Source organism: Periplaneta americana, chromosome 11 (assembly GCF_040183065.1).
Source record: "Periplaneta americana isolate PAMFEO1 chromosome 11, P.americana_PAMFEO1_priV1, whole genome shotgun sequence".
NCBI classification, from domain to species: domain Eukaryota; kingdom Metazoa; phylum Arthropoda; class Insecta; order Blattodea; family Blattidae; genus Periplaneta; species Periplaneta americana.
The window spans coordinates 100063297-100084505 of record NC_091127.1 but is presented as its reverse complement, the minus strand read 5'-3'; the positions used below and the strand labels follow the sequence as shown (position 1 = coordinate 100084505).

General features: G+C 35.0%; 1 protein-coding gene across 1 annotated transcript in view; it reads right to left on the bottom strand.

Annotated features, from left to right (window-relative positions):
* The window catches only part of LOC138708536 (dipeptidase 1-like), a 297564-nt gene extending 294444 nt beyond the window's left edge, over positions 1–3120 (bottom strand). The window contains exon 1 of the mRNA XM_069838651.1: positions 3004–3120. Coding sequence (XP_069694752.1) covers positions 3004–3120 — 117 coding nt within the window. The remainder of the gene's footprint in view (positions 1–3003) is intronic.
* Between the last annotated feature and the right edge of the window lie 18089 nt (positions 3121–21209).

The following is a 21209-nucleotide window of genomic DNA, read 5'->3' as shown; positions in this document are numbered from 1 at the left end:
GTAGAACTGCACGCATTGTATTCTTCACCTGACATAATTAGGAACATTAAATCTAGACGTTTGAGATGGACAGGGCATGTAGCACGTATGGACGAATCCAGAAATGCATATAGAGAGTTAGTTGGGAGGCCGGAGGGAAGAGACCTTTGGGAATGCCAAGAGTAGATGGTAGTACAATATTAAAATGGATTTGAGGGGGGTGGGATATGATGATAGAGACTGGATTAATCTTGCAAGGATAGGGACCGAAGGCGAGCTTATGTGAGGGCGGCAATGAACCTGCGGGTTCCCTAATAGCCATTTTTAAGCAAATAAGTAAGTTAAATGATATCAATGTTTTTGGAATTTGAGTATGCTCTCAGATGTCTTTCGAGTTTGTATCATAGGCACTGAAATAAGTTCTAAAGAACTTAAATTAGTGTAGCGACAAGGTATTTTATCATATAATATTAACTGATTAATACATTTATCGTTTCATTTTGAAGTATTATTATCTTGATATATTACTTAATCATTTGTGTTTGTATGCCATTTAGTACGACTTTGCTAATCAACATTTTATGTCTTGTAACCCACATATATTCTCGTATTAGTATATTAACTGTATAATATATCTCAAGTGAATCAATCGTCGAATTTATCTTGGGCATGTTAGGTCTTATAAATTGTGTTTGTGTGTGTGTGTGTGTGTTTTTGAGCGGGTATATTCCCTTTATGTTATATAACTGGTTTTGATTAAGTGTAATTTTATACTTTATTTTGTATATTATGTAACCGATCTTGACTATGTGTAATTTTATATTATGTAACTGATCTTGACTACTGTAATTTTCTACTATATTTTAATGTCATTTCTAAGGTATTTTCTGTTGTGTTGTTTTGTAATCTAATTTTGTATTTCATGTATATTATTGAAACCTGGTTGAGTGGAAGAGAAGGCCTCATGGCCTTAACTCTGCCAGGCAAACTACTGCTGCTGCTGCTGCTGCTGCTACTGCTACTACTACACATTGATATTTAAGTTATTTAATAAATGGTTTCACTATTTTAAGTTTTTCATAGCCCCAAGAGAATAAAATTCATATTTACTCCATTAATTGCACAAGGGATATATATATATATATATGTGTGTGTGTGTGTGTGTGTGTGTGTGTGTGTGTGTGTGTAATTAGTAAGTGTTTGTTCTTCTCGGAACATATGGTTATGCATATTTATACGTGACTAGCCATAGGTAAAAGTCAGACATGTATTATATTATTTGAAATATGAGAAATGGGAACTCAGTAGCATTAGTAAAATATTTAGTAATTAATAGTTGTTTGTTCTCCTCAGAAGAAATAGGAGCACATATTTGTACAACATTAACTACACATGGAATTCAGACATGTATAATTATGTTACTGGAAGTATGAGAAACGGAACTCAATAGGATTAGTCAGATATTGAGTAATTAATAGAAGAAATGGATATGTATATTTATACATGACTAATCACACATAAAATTCAGATATATATTAAGGTTAAATCGTCCCAGACGGAGACGAGAGGTTAAGACTTCATCCTTTACAGACAATCAGCATTTAATGGCAGTAGGAATGTACGTCCTACTTGCCCGTCACCTCTATTCCCAAGGAATTTTTGTTAGAGACTGAATAGACCCTAGGGCCATAGTGCGGCTGGAAGGATTATATCAATGGAAAAATCCATGACCCCATCAAGAGTTGAACCAGCGATCTTACGACTTGGAGCTTTATGCCTTAACCGCGACGCTACAGCAAGCGCCTCCCCTAAAATAAAGCACTGTCATTTTTCCATTGTGTTTTAAGTTGCAGCGTCTGTATCTACAAATCGTAAGACACATGTACGATCCCCACCAACAAAATGGAGCCCATGTCACTAGGTTAGGAATGAGTGATTGTTACTTGTGCTGTTGTTGCCCTGTAATATGCTAAGCGATGCCCTCGCTCCGGGTCCACCACTTGGTCGGGGACTCCCACTTCCTATAAATGTCTAATGTTGGTTCATAACTGCCTAAAGAGTGAACATAGGCCGGGACTAACGACTATAACTAAACGTTATAGTGGTGACGATGATGGTGTTGACATTAATTACAATCCATTCCTGATTATCGAATTTTAATCAAATAAATAATTTACTTTGCGAACGAGCAGCGCACTGATAATTCATTGAAGAGCAATAATTGAAAGTTTCATAACGTCCAAGTTGAATTGAGTAATGTTCTTACCAAAGTAAAGAGACTATTCTCAGATAATGTAATGAGAATATGGCAATATATAAGCAATTTAATGAGAATGCTGGAAAATTGTCATCATCTAACAAAGTCTGCATTATTTCCAAATATTTCTGTCTAAAACTATCACAGCATCTATCGGTTATTGAACCACACATCTAAGATAACACTGAACAACAAAATTAACCTTCAAAGACTTTTTTGCATAATACACAGTATGTCATTTATTATGTATTTTCATGCTCTGAGTTCAAATAATATTCCCTTAGATTGTATGTAGCACCCTTAGTTTTTTTTTTTTTTTTTGTAAATCACATTTTTATATTTTTTCAGAGAAAGAAATAAAATCCCCCATAGATGAACCAGTTGTACCTGTCATACTGCACTGTTTTTAAGAATAGTTCCATACTGTCATAACTTTCTTTCATTTGCACTGCATGACCAAAGGATAAGAGCACGGCTTCCAGGCTTAACTTTGATGGGTCTATGAAGAGTCTCCACTCATGAGGGTTATGACTTTTACAAAAAGCATTCATTAGACCATCAATATCACAATAGTAACATAGGGAATCCTCCATTTTGAAGTATTTAACCAGCTGCTCCTTTCGTTTTCGAAATACAGCTATGCTTGTATCTATGTGTAAGAAATTCCATTTTTTTAGCCTACAACCTAGAAGTTCTGCTTGTGCTTTTGAAAGATTTAAATTTCGAACCAGATCATTTAAATCTCCCTGAGTTATCTGATGACGCACTTTCGGATCTGTGCCTTCAAATTCTAAACTAGAACTTGATGGAACTTGTTCTGGGCTATCACTTCTTTCAGTCTCGTCTTCTAGTGCCCAAGAGTCAGGAGGAGTAGGAATCGGCATCTCATCGCTGTGACTCACAGGTGTAATGGCTGGTGGAATATTTGGGTATTCAATTTTCTTACTATATTTTTCTTTAAGCTCTCTATTCTCGTCATACAAAAATAACAATCATCAATATGGTCGTTTGGTTCTCTCCATACCAACGGAAATACGAAAGCCATAGAAATTTTCGTGTTTATGAAATACATTAAAGATGATATGTTGCAGTTGTATGGACACTAATAAGTACAATAAGTTTATTGAAGATGTTAGTCAGAGTTGCTAATTAGTCACTGAAGATGGAGAAGCATCTCCGAAACATGTCTAACATCTTAAATAAACTTATTGCACTTATTAGTGTTCATACAACTGTAACATATCACCTTTAATGTATTTCATCAAATTAATGAACACTGTATTATTGACCTAACATGTGTGTTTTATCATTAAATATAAAAAAAAAATGTTTCGTTTGTTCTTTAACCACCCACTTAGACAGCTAACACAATCACCACAACACATACAAGGAGTCCACCTCCTATTTTGATCACCTAGTTTACAACCAAAATTATAATTCGTAAGCCTTTTCTATACATTGAACTATATTTACCACACACATGACATAAATTGTGAGGATCATTAATATAATTGCGCTACATATTTAATTCTGTGTTCCAGTACATTAATTTAATAGATCAATATAAACACAGACATAATATATATGCACTACACTACACACAAAGCTAAACAGTAACTGTACGTCAACCACGCACTTCTTTACAGCAGTAAAAGTTATACAATAAGTGACTGAATCTGCTAACAAGGGGCTGAAGAAATTTCTTTGGGGTCGTCTTGACCTTCAGACTGGAGCAATAAACAAGATAAGGTGTGAAGATACATAAAGTTAAAGGATGCTTAGGTGGGAGTTCTGTATCATAACAGAAATGTGAAGGGTTGGAAAAGAAAACAAACTAGACCCTTTGAAAGTGTTATCTTTACTGAATTTTAAGAGACTATGAAAGGAAAGAAAGATATGTAAAGCAAAAATATTATCACCAAAGCTCGGAACTTGGGGACTTGTGTGTCGTGTGCATGAGTAAGGTTACAGGTACAACGAACACAAAGCTCACACTATAAGTGCTCAGGGACAGTCGTATGTACTAAGAAAGTGGTCACATCAAATAACAGGAAGACGGATGGGGAAACTGTCATTTCGAAGCCAATTACATTCAGAGAATTACAGGTAAACGGTCTGTTTGAAGAATTAGAAAATACGTGTTATTCGAAAAGTGTATTACTGAAGTTTAAAAATAGAAAGAGGTAAAAAGGAAGCTTTTGAAAATCTAGGAATAATTTTTGCCATATTAGCAAGTTTCGACCTGATATTTAGATAAATATTATCCTTATTTTTAACTGAAACCAAAAAGAGGTATTTTAGTGTCAATAATAAAATTGAATTAAATCTTCCAGTTAAGGAAATGTGTAGAACAAGTAAAAGCTGCTGACATTCCTTTTTTAAACTTTAGGTACAGAATTTCGTCGATGAATTCAGAGGAGATACATTATTTGTTTTCGAATGGAGAGTTTATATTTTGTAAGTTGTGCCACACACAAACTAGAGGCATTCATTGAAAGACATTGCAGTCCCTTAAATTGGTGAAAAATTTGTCCGTAGAAATAGATCAAGTCGTAGAGGGACCTGCCCTAGTAGTGACACACAAATTGAAAACTATTTTCGAGAAACATTTAGGATATACTTATTTTTCTCAGATACGAGATCAGCTAGCAACTGCTGAAAATCGAACAGAAAACAGTGACAGTGAAAACGTTCAGTATTTTAAGTTTGCTCCCGTCAATTGATGTAACTTGGAAATAAATTTTTCTCGTTTCATATCAGGTTTAACAGGCGAAGAAGTTATGGGTTCGAAAATCTTGGAATGTACGTAGTCATACACTGTAATAAAATGTACAGAGCAGAACAGTAAAGTTGATATACGAGTATTTCTCATGTTTATTTTTATTATATATTATATGCTAAAAATTACGTGTTTCAACCTACCGTAATATCATGAATATGTTGTTCCATCAGACCTGACAGTACCTCCGTGCTGGAAGCGGGAGTTTGTTGATATTGGAGTTCGGTCGCTTAACCACGTGCAAAGACACAAGTCCCCAAGTTCCGAGCTTTGATTATCACAACAACGTCCTTGTCCACTAAAGCAGTAAATTAATAAAATAAATTTGTTAAATTATCACTATTAGCTTTCCATTATTTTATAATTTAGTATGAAAGAAATGTTAGCATTTATAACCCACCATCCCCCCCAAAAAAGAAACTTTTTTTAAAGAACTGAGACTGCCACAGAAAAATGGATGCACCATTAAATTCAGCGCTAAAATCTGAATTAGAAGGACCTTATTTCATGCAAAAAAATGTTCACTGTTGTTCATTGTAATCAACTATCGAATGACTGAGCTCCGTCGGTATCCAAGGTTATGACGACAAAAAGAAGAAAATAGTAACGAAAGACTTAAAGAAACGAAACATAATTTTAAAGAGAAGCGAGGAGAAAAGGGACTAAACGTAAATATCAAAGAAATAAGATGAGAAAGGAAAGAAGAAAAAGAAATGAAATGGAACAGCAAAATAAATAACGATAAGGAAAGCAAGGGAATGGAAAGAAAAGGAAGAATAAAATGAGGAGATAAAGCAGACCAAATGGAGGAGAAATATAAATAAATAATGAAAGGAAAAGATAAAGAGAAGGAAAAGACAACAACATGAAAAAATAACGACGAAATAAAGAAGAAAAAGGAACAGAAGAAATGGATAAAAAAAACAATGGAAGGTAAGATATAAGCTATAGGGATAAAAATAGAGATGAAAAACAAAAGTGAATGGACAAGAAGTGCAAGAAGTAAATGAGTTAAATAAATGAAGAAAAGGAGAAGAAGAGAAGAGCAATAAAAAGAACAGGAATGAGAAAATGAAGAAATCTATGACAATAAAAAAATAAATAGAAAACAAGGCAAAGGAAAGAAGTTAATAACATGAGGAAAATAAGCAAAGAAAGAATAAACAAATTTGAAACCAGAAGAAAGTAGAAATTTAATTGAAGGGAGAAGTGAACAAGAGTGAGATTAGGGAAAAATAAAAAATTGGGATAAATGGATATCTGATTTATATGAACTATAAACATAGTCTAGTATATACAGTCAACGAAGTTCAATACGTAGTATTATGGAACCATACATAGTTGACCACTAGGATCGCTACTATCGCCTCGTTACAGACAATGCGAAATAGTACCTGCTCAGTTTACTGTTCCTAGTACCCTCATAAACTCAAGCTTCATGACTATATATACTAGACTATGCTATAAGTTACAAAAGCATCGAGGTTGCTAGGGGAAATTTGGTTTCTGTCGGGAAGATTTTCAGGCATCTTCAACAAAACTTTGAAATCTAACGAGAGAGAACAAAGTAAATTATTCATTTTGGCTGGAACATGCATCGAATAAATCGCACTTTGACTTAAGTGATAATTATTGCGACCGTCAATAAAATATTGTTACCGTAAATCAGTTGTCTAGAAATAAATAACAATATGGGACGGATGATAAGATGTTTACAGTTCTGTAGCTGGCAACTTGGAAAAATATGGCTATGGACTTTTTAAACAGACCAGAATTCGTTTTGAGTGATGGGAAGAAGAGTACGAAGGACTGAAGTGAAATTGCATGGGAATGAGATTTGTTTAAATTCTTACATCAGAAACTCCAGAAAGATACTGAAACTATAAGATTACTCCAGATTACCAGCTTATGAATTCAGTCTCAGAATCACTACTTTGAAGCTGATCGTGTAGGTAATATTAATCCCTATGTCTTTGGCTATTACTCAGTGCCCCAAATATGATCACTTAGACCAAAGGTCGTCAGCACTCGTTGAAATGGGTATCGAGAAATGAGTGTATCGGAATATGCTCCGTGGTGCAGAAGGGAGAGAAAGAAAGCAGTCGTAGGCCTAGTTGTACGGGCGATCAGTAGCTGTAGAAGAAGACGTAATTCGCCGCACCGTTAAAGATTATTATGCCGTAACTCCTATAATAGTCATTCAATCGCGCTTTGATTTTAAAGATTCATAGATTAATGTCTAAGGAAAGCATAGAAAGAAATTCGGAAACAAAATCTTTTTTGAAAAGTGAGAAAATAGTACTGGAGAGTAGCTGCGAATATATTGAATAAGCAGTCGTGGACAGCCGATAAGATGTGGCCCTCCAGCTTGGGGGTTGAGCGAAGGGCTAACAACCCATCACTTGTTACGAAACCATACTATAAGCCTCGGAATGGGACAATTCTCTGGCGCGACCACAGCAAAGGAATAAGGTTATGAGATTTGGCACTTGGAACGTAACTAGTCTATATAGAAAAGGAGGGGTAACATTAGTAGCAAAAGAATTAGCTAGATATAGAATAGACTTCGTAGAAGTATAAGAGGTTAGGTTAGCTGGGAATGGCATATCACAAATAGGAGTTTACTTGTTGTATTATGGGGAAGAAAATAATAATCACCAATTAGGAATATTTTTTAATTTTATTTTAGTAAGTTATTTTACGACGCTTTAGCAACATCTCAGGTTATTTAGCGTATGAATGAGATGAAGGTGATAATGCCGGTGAAATGAATCCGGGGTCCAGCACCGAAAGTTACCCAGCATTTGCTCATATTGGGTTGAGGGAAAACCCTGGAAAAAACCGCAACCAGGTAACTTTCCCCGACCGGGAATCGAATCCGGGCCAACTAATTTCGCGGCCAGAGCACTAATCGCTACTCCACAGGTGTGGACAATTAGGAACAGGATTCTTTGTTCATAAAAGAATAAAATGAGGAGTAAAAATGTCGAATTTATCAGTGATAGGTATCGTATTTAGTACTTGAGGGTAGATGGTGCGATATCAGTTATAAATGTTCACGCCCTTACAAAAGTAAAAGACGAACGTACAAAGAATAGCTTCTATGAGGAATTGGAACACACTTTTGAACAGTTATCTAGATACCACATAACAATTTTATTAGGGGATTTCAATGCTAAATTAATACGGGAGAATATCTTTAAACCGACTATTGGAAAAGAAAGCCTACACGTAGCTAGTAATGACAATGGAGTTAGGTTAGTCAACTTTGCGACATCAAATAATTTAATTGTCAAAAGTACAACATTCTCCCATAAGGATATACATAAATATACTTGGACTTCTCCAGATGGATTGACACAGAACCAAGTAGATCCCATCTTGATAGATAAACGGAGACATAGTAGTATAGTAGACATTCAAGCTTTCAGGGGGGCAGACTGTAATTCTAACCATTATTTGGTAATTAGAGATTTAAGAGAAAGACTATCAGTAGTCAAACGAATAGAGCAACAAGTTAATATTAGTAGACTCAATATTCTGAAATTAAAGGACGAGGAAACTAATCAACATTATCATGTCGAAGTTTCAAATAGATTTGCCACTTTAGGAAGTTCTGGCGAAGTTTTTGACATTTTTTTCTCAAAACATGGGTTTTCAACTTAAGCTGTTATTGCACCCAGCGCCTCAGTTACATTTCAATGATACTGTGAACAGATTCATTTGTAGAATCTAGGAGACACCAACCACTTCACTAAAATATTTAACTCCAAGGAAATATAGTCAAAGTTTATGTTTGGTATGACTTATGAAAATTACTTGATTGCGTTTTTTTCATTCGAGAAGCAATTGCGATAAGTCATACGTACCTATAAACTTTAATCGAGACGAAGTACCTCAATTATCTGGGGCATGTGGTTGCATCAAGACGGAATTCCACGTCACTATGCAGATATTGTGCGGGAATATTTAAAAAATTATTTTCAAGACAAATGGATTAGAAGAATAAATTCCATAGCTTGGCCCCCCAAGGCCGCCAGACTAAACACTTCTGAACTTTTTTCTGTGGGACTATGTGAAGAACACAGTGTATGAAATCAAAATTTTAGACATTCCAACTCTGTGACGTAAAATAAGGGAGGCAGTAGCTTCAGTCACGGAACTGATGCTTGCAAACACAGGGAAAGAGATAGAAAAAAATTCCATGTCGTGCAATTAATTGAGCACATATAAAAGTTTAAACCTACTTGGTTTTAATAAACTTAGGCCTAGCCATTTGTGTGTTACTTATCCCTAAGTTTAATTTCTCACCACAATAAATATTTTACACAAGTTTTTATTGGATAACTTTCTCGAACGCATTGTATTTGCTTTCTTTCCGAATAAAACCACGATAAAAATGTTATGGACCTTGAATTTTCATTATCATCGACTGGGTTTGAACCCGGAACCTCGATGTAATGAGAATCATAGCGTTCACAAGACAACAGAGGATAAATTACTCTCCCATCCCTTTTCTCCACTACTCTCCATTCCAATTGATTTCTATCATTTCCTGCCTTTCTGATCCTTTTTTTTTTAATTTCGTTACCTTCTCTTGCTTTTCTATCACAGCATTTTCTTCCCCTACTATTTCTTTCCTTCCATTTTTCTTCTTTCCCCTTTTCAGAGCGAAGCCATGATACAAATTCTATCATCCGTAAAATTCCATCGTGTTGGGTCTGTTTGAGGTTCCAAAGGCAGGCTCTCTAACCACTCGAACAACTCAACAACTTCAGTTCGATGGCATATCTTGAGCGTAACGCTTTGAATGTGATCGTGTATGTGTTACTTTAAATCGGATCATGCAATGTCTGATTTCGTAACTTACAGACGCGCAAAGCCTTCGTGGACTGGATCCCTGGGTATTGATATGATTCGAATTCAAAAGCTGGACTCTGGAATCGATTCTAGAATCGCCTTGGCGGCCGCTTCTGTGTGCTCGGAATTCATGAGCGGGGCCGAGCCTGGTCAAAGCAGTCGCGCGAACAAGTGACGAGCGGCGTGTGGTCTACTTCTGGGGAAATGCGTTCTCCTCATTTGAATTAGTTTCAATGCTACAATGGCGTAAGTATCAATTGAACTCCAAGCTTTTCTGGAAGAGAGAGGGAAACAGAATTTTGGTAATTAAGAACTTTTATTTTCTGCTGTTAAAAATATAGAAATAAATATGGGAATAACAGACTCACTTACTTCGGGGGGTTTTATAATACAAAGCTTCCCGAGTTAGTGGCTCAAGAGTTAGCATAATGGTCTCTCGTCCAGACATCCCGGATTCGATAACCGACCATATTATGATATAATTTATGTAAAAAAGAAGAATTTTCTAGTTATTCACATCATAACACGTTAAATAAAAATTCAAAACTTAAAAATTTTTGACACTTCATAATTATGGAATTCTGTTAAAAATATAAATTAAATACGCCGAACGGCCATTTCGAAGTCATTTGCTTCGTCGTCTGCATTCTTACTGTTGGTTAATGGTTGTGTCTTCCGGATTACTGTCTTATGATAGAGGTGGTGTGTGGGTATGTTAATGGGAGGTAGTGGGAGATGCCTATGTTTTACTATGAAATGTAAGAGTGTGTGTATTGTTTGTGTCGTATTATGTCTGTATTTCATATTATTCAATGTATGATTGAGTATTTAATTCTTGGCTTATTTGTGCAGTATGTAGTAATTCCATGTCTGTTTCGATGTTACTATAACTGTGGCTAGTGTTGATAATATATAGATCCCAATATATTTATTTAATAATAACATACGAGACGATATTTAAGAACTATACATGAGAGTACCCTGAAAGAGCAAAGTTCGCGTTCGGGGACAGTTCCGTTTTGATAAAAAGACTTGAAAATGACATAAAATGTTACGTGATTCACAAACATATCTTTTTTTCTGAATTAATATGTAAGATTCTGATACAATTCACAAAAGTAAAAGTCTCGGTTCTTTCTAAAATAAAATGTAAAATTCTTATACAAGGATCACATACTTAAGAAGAGTAGATAGATAGAAAAATAGCGACATAAATCACAAATATACTCATATAAACACCAGAATAAGATACTTTTAAGACGTAGGTTACATTAAGATGATAACAATACAGTTAATAACAATAATACTAGTATTAAGTGAGACAATCTATACCACAATTTTATTTCGGAATGAAAAGAGTGATGGTGTTGAGATTGGTGATGGATTAATATACTGTAGTTATTTTATTACTGTAATTAGTAGCAAATCATGTTGATATAGTAACAAAGATAAGATTGAGAGAAATATTATTCTGAGGAAAGAAGTAAACTTGCTTTACAATACATGGTTCATATAAACTAGGGAATTCTGTCATATGAATTGTTTAATTCTGGATTTGAAAATTTCATTGCTTAAATTAGACACTTCTGGATGAAATTTTCTTATCGAATTATATAGACGTGGACCATAATTTGTACTGTGTAGTAAAGCTTTGAGAAGCTTTTGTCATTTAGTCTGCTGTCAAAAAATCTTAAGTTAGAATTTATAAAACAGTTACATTACCGGTTGTTCTGTGTGGTTGTGAAACTTGGATTCTCACTTGGAGAAAGGAACAGAGATTAAGGGTGTTTGAGAATAAGGTTCTTAGGAAAATATTTGGGTGTAAGAGGGATGAAATTACAGGAGAATGAAGAATTTGTCAATTCTATAAACATTATAGTCGGAATGGATCAAGTTCCTTGGGAAACCCAGTCTCTTTTTCAAACAAATTTTATTATACGCTTTTGCTACAGAATTAGAGGAAGAAGAGCAGTTTTTGTAATGCCTCCCCGTCCAGTTATACCATAGTGGACATCAAATTCAACTATAGCCAAATAAACAGAACGTAAGACAAGAGTAGTCAATTAATGGCGAAGATTTACGAATTTGTGAAATATTTTACGGATCCTGTTACATAAAAAATGTTCCGCATAATTAGATATATTCTTGTTGTATAGCTTTAATGTGTTCCTTGTATCTCTTTTCAAATGATCCTGTGTAAAAAATTGAAGCAACTATTATTACATTTCTGATTTTGTATATACGCCTGTCACACTGTATTTATTAGTTTCTTCCTTTCTATTGTGTTAGATAATTTAGGCACCTAAATGTTTTTACCCATTCAAACTTCAATAACTATAATGATGCAAATAATTAGTGAATATTAAGTATTACGGTGTACAGTGACAAAGACAGGAGAAAAGTTATTGTGGTTAGGAACTTTATTCTTAGCATGTCTTCAATTATGAATAATTAACTTAATTATTAATAAAATTCACTGGCCTCATTGCTCTCTATGGCTGCTGATACATAGATCTCAATATTACAGTTAAAAACTAATTAATTTGCTATTAACACATTCATGACTGGCATTGCATAACATAATGATTATTTAGGTATAAATTTTCTGTTTTGAGACTTTTCCTTTTGTTAGAACCATTTTATAAGCGCAAAATCATCTTTCAGCGCGACACTGCTCTTTCGTATTTCCACTGTCCGCTCAAGTGCTCAATAAAACCCGTTACTTTCCGGGAATTTCTTCATTCCTTCAACCAAACTATTACAATGTCTTTGAGTCTAAACTTTATCTTCAATTGCTGCACTAAAAATAGGCCTACCTCGCCCGTGACGGAGTGGTTAGCCTCTCTGCCTTCCACTGTTACGTGCAGCACACGCTTTCCGTTTTTAATAGTTAAGAAGCGCTTATAATACAGATGTAATATTATATGCAGCACACATTTTCCGTTATTAACTTCACACTATAATCAAACAAGAAATTAAGTTACATACCTAATGTCTTTATTGTTATGTTGATAGTTAAATTTTGTGCGCTTTATATAATAAACGCAGACAGTGTTCTACGTGTTTTAACAGTGTGAAATCTTGGCCTCAACTGTACCACCTCTATTTGTCTGTTAAATTCCACAGCAGGACTATTTGGCAAGAAAGAGGTTGGTTATTCCACCAATTTAACTGTTATCCCGTTATTCCCAAATTAAATATAGGCTATGGTAATTTTTTTTTCAGATGGGCTTACGCTACAACATTGTGGGACGTCCGGACTGGGAAAAGGAGCAGAGGCCGTCCCAAATGTAGATGGGTGGATGTCTTCCAGACAACAGCTGGAGCAGACTGGACAAGGATCGCCAGGGACAGAGTGCAGTGGAAAATCTAGGGAGGGAGATTGCAAGGTGTAGTGCAGTGTAGTGAAGTGCTTCGGACACAAAGGGGCAAGATAGTGTGACGGAAATGTAGACTAGGAGGCAACACGCACACCAAGAACTAGAGATACAAATAGTATAAGATTAGTATTATGTAGTATTATAAATAGTATTAGATTACACGAGAATTATCTCAGGAAGTTATTAGGTAACTAGGCCTTAAGACATATAGGAAAACCACTCAAACTCACACGGACTGGCTCCCCATGTGAGTAAACAAGTAGGAGGCCCTTGCCCTGAAGGGATTTTATGGGTTTAATATTATTATTAATAGTATTATATAGTAATTTTAGATGTGTAACAGTACTTTAGCACATGAAATCGATCTAATTCTCCATGAAATTGTATTTAGTGAATTAAAGGAAACTAATTAATTCCTGAGTCTCAAGAAAGACTTATAAATAGCTGATGGAACAGCCCTCCATAATATGTTCAATGCTTTTTTTCTTAAAGTGAAATCCTCTATAATATGATGTACCGAAGTACATATGGAGTGTCATATGGTGAAAAGTCATATGTAAAAGTGGGTAAAGCGCGAGCCCGTAAAGCTGAAAACCCGGGTTCGAATCCCAGTGCCGGAGAGAATTTTTTCCGGTATACTGATTTCTCACAATTGTAGAAACGCAGAATCATTGCACTGAAACTCCATATTTACTTCGGTACATCATAGTAATAGTGTTCTGAAGCTAAAAATGTGTTGTTAATTACTTTGTACAGGTTTTGATTTTCAATTTTTAACTAAAATTGTTACAAATCATACAACTTTAGGAACTTGATTCTTTTCAGTTTAATTATGCATCCTAATGTACAGTTTTAAAGAATTTAAAAGAGTGGCGTAATTTGTAATAATTGTTGTGACAAATGTGTAACAAAAATGTAATTTTGTAGTTAAAAATCGAAACAGAATTCTGTACAAACAACTATGGAATCCACAACACATGTTTAGCTAATTAAAGAAATGATACTCCAGAATAGTTCATTATTTATCTGTAATATTCTTTTACCTTTAAAACTAAAGAACAATGGTATTTTACAAACAACTTCAAATTAGCGTAACTCTGAAAATATTGATATTAGAACACATGTTTATATGATATTTTGTTTAAAAGCATCGGAAATAAGTTCCGTAGGTGACGGTAAATCCTCGTGAATCACCCTATATAGGCTAATATTAAAAAGCCGTCTACATATCTGTACCAATATACAATTTTATCTGCGTATTTGTTATTCTTATTATTTAATTTATGCATTTGTTCAATATTATGTATAAATATTTCCGTTAATATACTGATATTGGTGATCCCATTGGTAGTTCTCCTGCTTGTGTAGGCCTATAATATTCGTTATTGTATATGAAAGAGATTTGTTTGATAATTACTTCTGTAATATTTACAAATTCATTATACGTGATTTCGATATAATATTCTCCTTCAACGTCTGTTCCAGTCTATTTAGTGTTTCTGTAATTGGTATGTCAGTGCATAAGTTGGTATTGTCAAAGATGCAAGTTATTTTATGGCATATTATGTAAAAAATCAACTTTCTTAACCAAATCAATATTATTTATTAATGGAGTAAAGAAACTGACCACCCCACCCCATTATCTCCTGGCTTAGTTGCCTCATAAGTGGTGTCTTCCTGATATCACTTATGAGGTTCAGGTATTTGGACAGGTGACTAAACAACAACAACAACGAGGTAGGGTTTTCGAACTTCATATTATTTCTTATGATGTTGTCCATATACTTAGGTAATTTAAATGCTGGTGTATTTTTCTGATTTACCAATGATCTTGCTTGAATGCAAAGCCCAATGCGTTTAATTCAGGTGCTTCTGGTTTGATCTACAGAGTCTTTCATAAGTAACGAGTCTATAGAAAAATCAAATATTTTTGGTTAATTTTTTTGAAATTATTTTCATTTTCACTAGAAAGAACTCTTCCCGGTGCCGTACAGTCGATATGGAAACAAACACCCCCTCCCCCCTCAACCAGAGGAAGCTACTTATCCATGTGTAATGTGCATTTGATTCCAACTTAAAATGACCTGGAGCATGGCCTTCTATACGTCAAAGATAATGGCACACGGCCATGCCTATTCACATTGTTGTGATAGACCGGAACGATACAATGCCACGCAGCCGCTTAACGTTATTGCAGAAGAAAAAAATTGCTGCCTGGTTTGAACTTGGCAACAGTACCGCTCAAATTAAGCGTTTATTCCGTAGACGAAATGTTTCCAGGAAGGTGGATCAGTCGCAAAGACCCAATCCGTTGGCCTCCGTGATCACCTTATTTGACTCCCCCTGGCTTATTTTTTGGGGGATTTATCAAGGATTGTGTCTATGCGACTAAGCCACGCACCATTCCTGAATTAGTGGAACGAATTGAACACACGAGACAAATGGTTACGCCTGACATGCTCACCAGAGTCCATGAAGAGTTGATACGTCGCTTACATTTGTGCATTCAGCAGAACGGAAGAGATTCTGAAAATTATACACTATAATTCGTCAACAATTGAAACTGTTTTTACATTTATGTGTTTTAATAAAGGTTTAAAACACTAACTATTCTTTCGTTTAATAGTTCTGGAGGCGAGGGGAGGGGGTGTTTATTTCCAAATCGACTGTACGGCACCGGGAAGGGTTCTTTCTTGTGAGGATGTGCACTAATGAAAGACTCTGTACTTCAATCGTTCCTTATTATTGTTTGTACTATGTGTTATTTTTTATTTATCATTATCTTCATTATAAATTTATATTGTGGTATTGGATCTACATCAAAACGTCACTCTGATCCATTCTGGCCAAAGAATAATTCGCGGTATGAACTTCTATTTGAGGTCAATGGAGCAGAATAGTCATCACAGCAGAACAGGACAATAAAGCGAATTCACCACTCACATTTATGTGCATCTCGCATAACGTGTTCCATTCGTACTGCACGTAAAGCATTCCCTCTATGTCTTCATAATGGTTTTATTGCTCCATTCTTCTCTAAAATTTATACGACTCTCAGCAACTTCCCGGCTTATGTCACAACTAGTGTAGCACTATATGCCTAACAACGATTTAACCGAAGTGTTGGACAATCCAATTTTGTTACACGCTCATTTCTTACAACGAATTAAGAGAAGAGTGAACAATTTTCTGCTTGTTGTCTTCTTCCTGTTGGTCTGATTTCGAGTTAAAAAGTGGACAGGTCTCAAGTTGAACAATTAACAATGAAGAAATTAGAGACTGTCATGAAGTTAACACATAATTTATGACTTCCGTATATCGCTGCAATTTAGATCCTTGATTACGTTCTGAATGACTTTACTGTTCGTAGTTTATTCCATTAACTATTATTCAAAAAACAAATCTGTGGCCGGGAGGGAAAAGATCTTTAGTCAATTTTTTGTGAAAATGAGATTTTTACATATTCTAAAAGGGGAAACAATTCTCTACAATCTGGTAAAGCAGTTAAATTCAAATAAGACTCCTGACTGGATTTATAGAGCGTTACCAAATGTCCTAAGCACATTTTGAACCGAGCACACACAGAATAAAGGACTTAAGAATATTTAATAATTTATTCCTTACAAATATCATATCTTTACTCTCCATGCTTCCCTATTAAAAAGGTGTAACTTGTATTTTAGCTATTTTATCACATACTGATGCCCTTTCCTTTTAAAACTTTAAGCACCAGGTAAAGAATTGTATATTGTTTAAGACCTATTTTGTATTCCTAATAATTTACATTTCCCATTCATTTTGACATGAAAAAGATCTTATGTTTAAATAGTCTCTTCTTCCCAGTTTGGGTTGTAGTCTTAAAAAGGGCTTAAGTGTGACTATTTTTGGAAACAATCAAGAAAATTGTTAAATGAGCAACATTACCTATTTTAGAAGAAATGTAAACAAATAATATACAGGAAAAATCTCTTAATTAAAATAACTGTATAATTGACACCAATTTAAATCTTTCAACTGCTCTCCTGAAAAGTTTAAAATTTTTACTTAAGATCTTTTTCGTCGCGGCCACAGAAATATAAATCAACCACTGTAATGCATTTAAATGGGAAGTTCAACTTGTTATGGACTGAATGTAGAAGGCATTGTTTATATGATTCAGAGCAAGGTCTTCAGTGATACATTCATTCACAGTGTTCTGCACAAGGGCAGAACTTTCACTGCAAACCCCGCATTCTCCAGTCTTCCCTATTTTCTGCTTTCCTTTTAGTCTCCACATATGATCCATGTATCTTAATGTCGTCTATCATCTGATATCTTCTTCTGCCCCGAGCACCTCTCTCGTTCACCATTCCTTCAAGTGCAACCTTCAGTAGGCAATTTCTTCTCAGCCAATGACCAAATCAATTCCTTTTTTTTTTTCCTAATCAGTTCCAGCATCATTCTTTCTACACCCACTCTTTCCAACACAGTTTCATTTCTTATTCCCTTTATCCACTTCGCACGTTCCATTCTTCTCCATATCCACATTTCAAATGCTTCTATTCGCTTCCCTTCACTTCGTCGTAGTCTCCATGTTTCTGCCCCATACAATGCTATACTCCACACAAAGCACTTCACTAGTGTCTTTCTTAGATCTTTCTCCAGAAATCCGCAGAAAATGATCTTTTTTCTATTAAAAGATTCCTTTGCCAGAGCCATCCTCCTTTTGACTTCCTGGCAGTAGCTCCTGTTACTGCTTATAGTAAACCCTAAGCATTTGAAGCTGTCCACTTTCTCTACTGTCTTATTTAGTATCCGTAAGTTTACCTTCTTTACTTTTCTTTGTCTTCAGTGATATAGTATTGTAATCCAGACTTCTAATAAAAATGTAGACATTCATAATACAAATGTAAATAAATGTGATTATTTTGAAGATTCTTGAAATGAACCACAAGTTATCTGTACAGAATTGGAGTAAAATAAGAAGTAAGGAATTGAATAGTAATAACACACTCAACTGAATTTTTCTAAGTTTTCCGGTTATATATCAGTTTTAGAATAAAAATGTAACTTCCGTAGGACCATTCTGATTCTGGGTTGTAAGTTTCAAAACTGGACACCTGCATTTTCGTTTATTTAAAAAACGGCCAAAAGTCGATTTTAGTGTCTAAAGTGGACAATATCATTTTTAGGTGGAGACTTGACTTGTTAATAAAGTTACCAATATGACACACAAAAATTGTCATACATTACGGTATAGGCCTGATAAAAGTTAACATAATCAAACAAAAATATGGCTCTACTGACAAATAATAAAAATGGCTAGTGTCCATCTTTGATACTGGTCTCCTCATATCAATAAGTATGTCATCATAATGGAACGCTAAACATTTCACTCTAGAATAACAAAAATCGAAAAGAAAATTATCTTCGGATCTAAATCTATTCAATATAATTAAATAACGTGTTTGTAAAAACAAATTCGGTATTATCGACTGGTAGAGTAACAGACCCATAATTCCTCTTCTCATATCTCGTCCGAACAATTTTACGAATGATGCACCAGCTTTCAACTGGGAGATTAATCACCCGCTAAATCAGTATCCGTATGGCGAGGCATAGAAAGGAACCAAAACCTGAAAATAAATTATTTGTAGTAATAAGCAATTTCAATGGTAATTGAAGCTATAAATCTAATAAACAAAAAGTAATTATGTAATATCGTTCCATATGTTACATCGAAAACTGACTCCACAGAGTAGTAATTACGTGATGAAATAAAAATACATCGAATAACATAAATTAATACAAATATCACAAAAATTAATCCTAGTGCGAAATATTTGTACCATGTTAAACATCAAACCTTAGAAAGAAAATTTAAAAATTTAAGACTTGTCACAGTAGTAATTCGACTAAGAAAATCAAATCCAACACATTTCAGGCGTTTACAATACCCTAATTAGTCTTTCCAAGTGCTTTTCTTGAAAAGAATTACACCGGTGAAGACGTATCTTCTGCATCTTTAAGCAGTATTGTTTGAAATTCCGTGCTGTGAGTTCCTTGTGTCTTTTGGCATAAGCACATGCATCTAAGATACATTTTGCGTAAGAAGTACTGTTTGTATTTACAGAAGCCAACTGACTTTTGGATAGAAGGAGACCTCTTTCAAGAGACAAAGTACTACGGAACCTTCAGAAAACAGATTAAATTATAATGTGGCAGTGGATATACAAACATGGAAAATACTTGTGAGCTAGGCCAAAAGCTTCTAGATTTTACATGGCCACGTGTGTAATGACCAGACTGCGCCCTAGGATCACCAATTCGCGAGACTGAAGTTTGAAACGCACGAAGTATACGTGACAAATGAGCCATGGGATGGGATGGCACTGTGAGAGTACAGTTGGTTTCGTAAGAAATTACATTACCGCCTTTTTAATTCTGCTTGGCATGGGTCCTTGCGTACTTGAGATACTTTGAGTAAACAAGTAGGGTAAACATTGGTAATTTCGTGACAGTGGTTATTTCGTGATACTTTTTCTTTGCTCTTTCGTGAACTAACCAATGGTGTTACGAGATTCAAATTTCCGCCAAGGGATTGCATAGTTGTCCAGTTTCCAGAAACATACAGCTAAGCTTTGTGTGACTATAGTAGTTGCTTCAGTGAGCTTTTATGTTTGGAGAGAGCAAGTTAGCTTCGACTTCTCAGGCGTACAAATTTTGTGGATGTTTGTAATTACATTACAGGCTTATTACTAAAGATAAGCATATGATATTTGGTACAAAGATTTATTGTATCTTCATGAAATTTTAGGAAATGTTTTTGGAATTTTAGATACATCTGTAGTCGCCATATAGGCTTAGCTTTACTGATAGAAAATCTTAGGTGTTTGAGGCGAAATTTTATTGAGCATTAAGTGTTACATTTTATAGTATTTTAAAAATTGTATTACAATACGAATTTTAGAAATCTGAAGACAAGATGTGATAACAAAAAAGAAAACGGAGACGCACTGGGTTCAGTGTAGCTTCTGTTTGAATTGTTATCATGCTAAGTGTCAATGATAAGTGCTAGATGACTTACTTGCAAGAATTGTGACAGAAGATGGAACATGGCTCCACCATTTTGGACCGGAGACAGAGGCAGACAGTGGAGTGGCATCATGCAAATTCACCAAAGAAATAGAAATTCAAAAGTACACCTTCGGCAGGAAAAGTTATGGCTACTGTGTTTTTCGATTCAGAAGGACTCTTGCTTGTGGACATTATGCCACACGGAACCACCATTAATTCTGACGGGTATGTTGCACATCTAAAGAAACTTCTAGTTCGAGTGAGTCGTGTTCGACGACATCGGGAGAAGCAGGATGTTCTGCTATTGCACGACAATGCACAGCCATATGTCAGTCACAAGACCACAGACCAGATCAGAAAATTCGGATAGACAACACTGTCATTAGACATTACAGTCCTGAACTGGCACCGTGCGATTACCATCTCTTTGGTAAACTGAAGCATCCCTTCGCGGAACGAGGTTACAAGATGACTCCCTTGTGCACGCTGCTAAAGAGTGGCTCAGATGTATTGGTCCAGACTTTTACCTTGCTGGTCTACAGGCCCTCGTTCCTAGGTTACGTAAGACAGTTGAAAGGGACGGGGATTATGTGGCAAAGTGACATTTTGTTCCTTAAAAATGCATCTACATTCTGTGAAAATAGCAAAGCTGTAGGATAGAAATATAATTTTTAAACAAACGTTATGCATTACTTTTGGAGTTACCCTAGTAATATAGGCTATAGAAAAGTCCGTAATAAAAGTGTTCACCCTTTCAGGTCTAAGAAGATGTCTTTTCAATTTCAATTTTTACTTTGATTTCATTCTTATTATGTGTTGATATGTATTTCTATGTTTTCTTGTTATGAATATTAGACGGAATTACAATGTTTGAAGTCTTGTAACAATAAATGAGAAC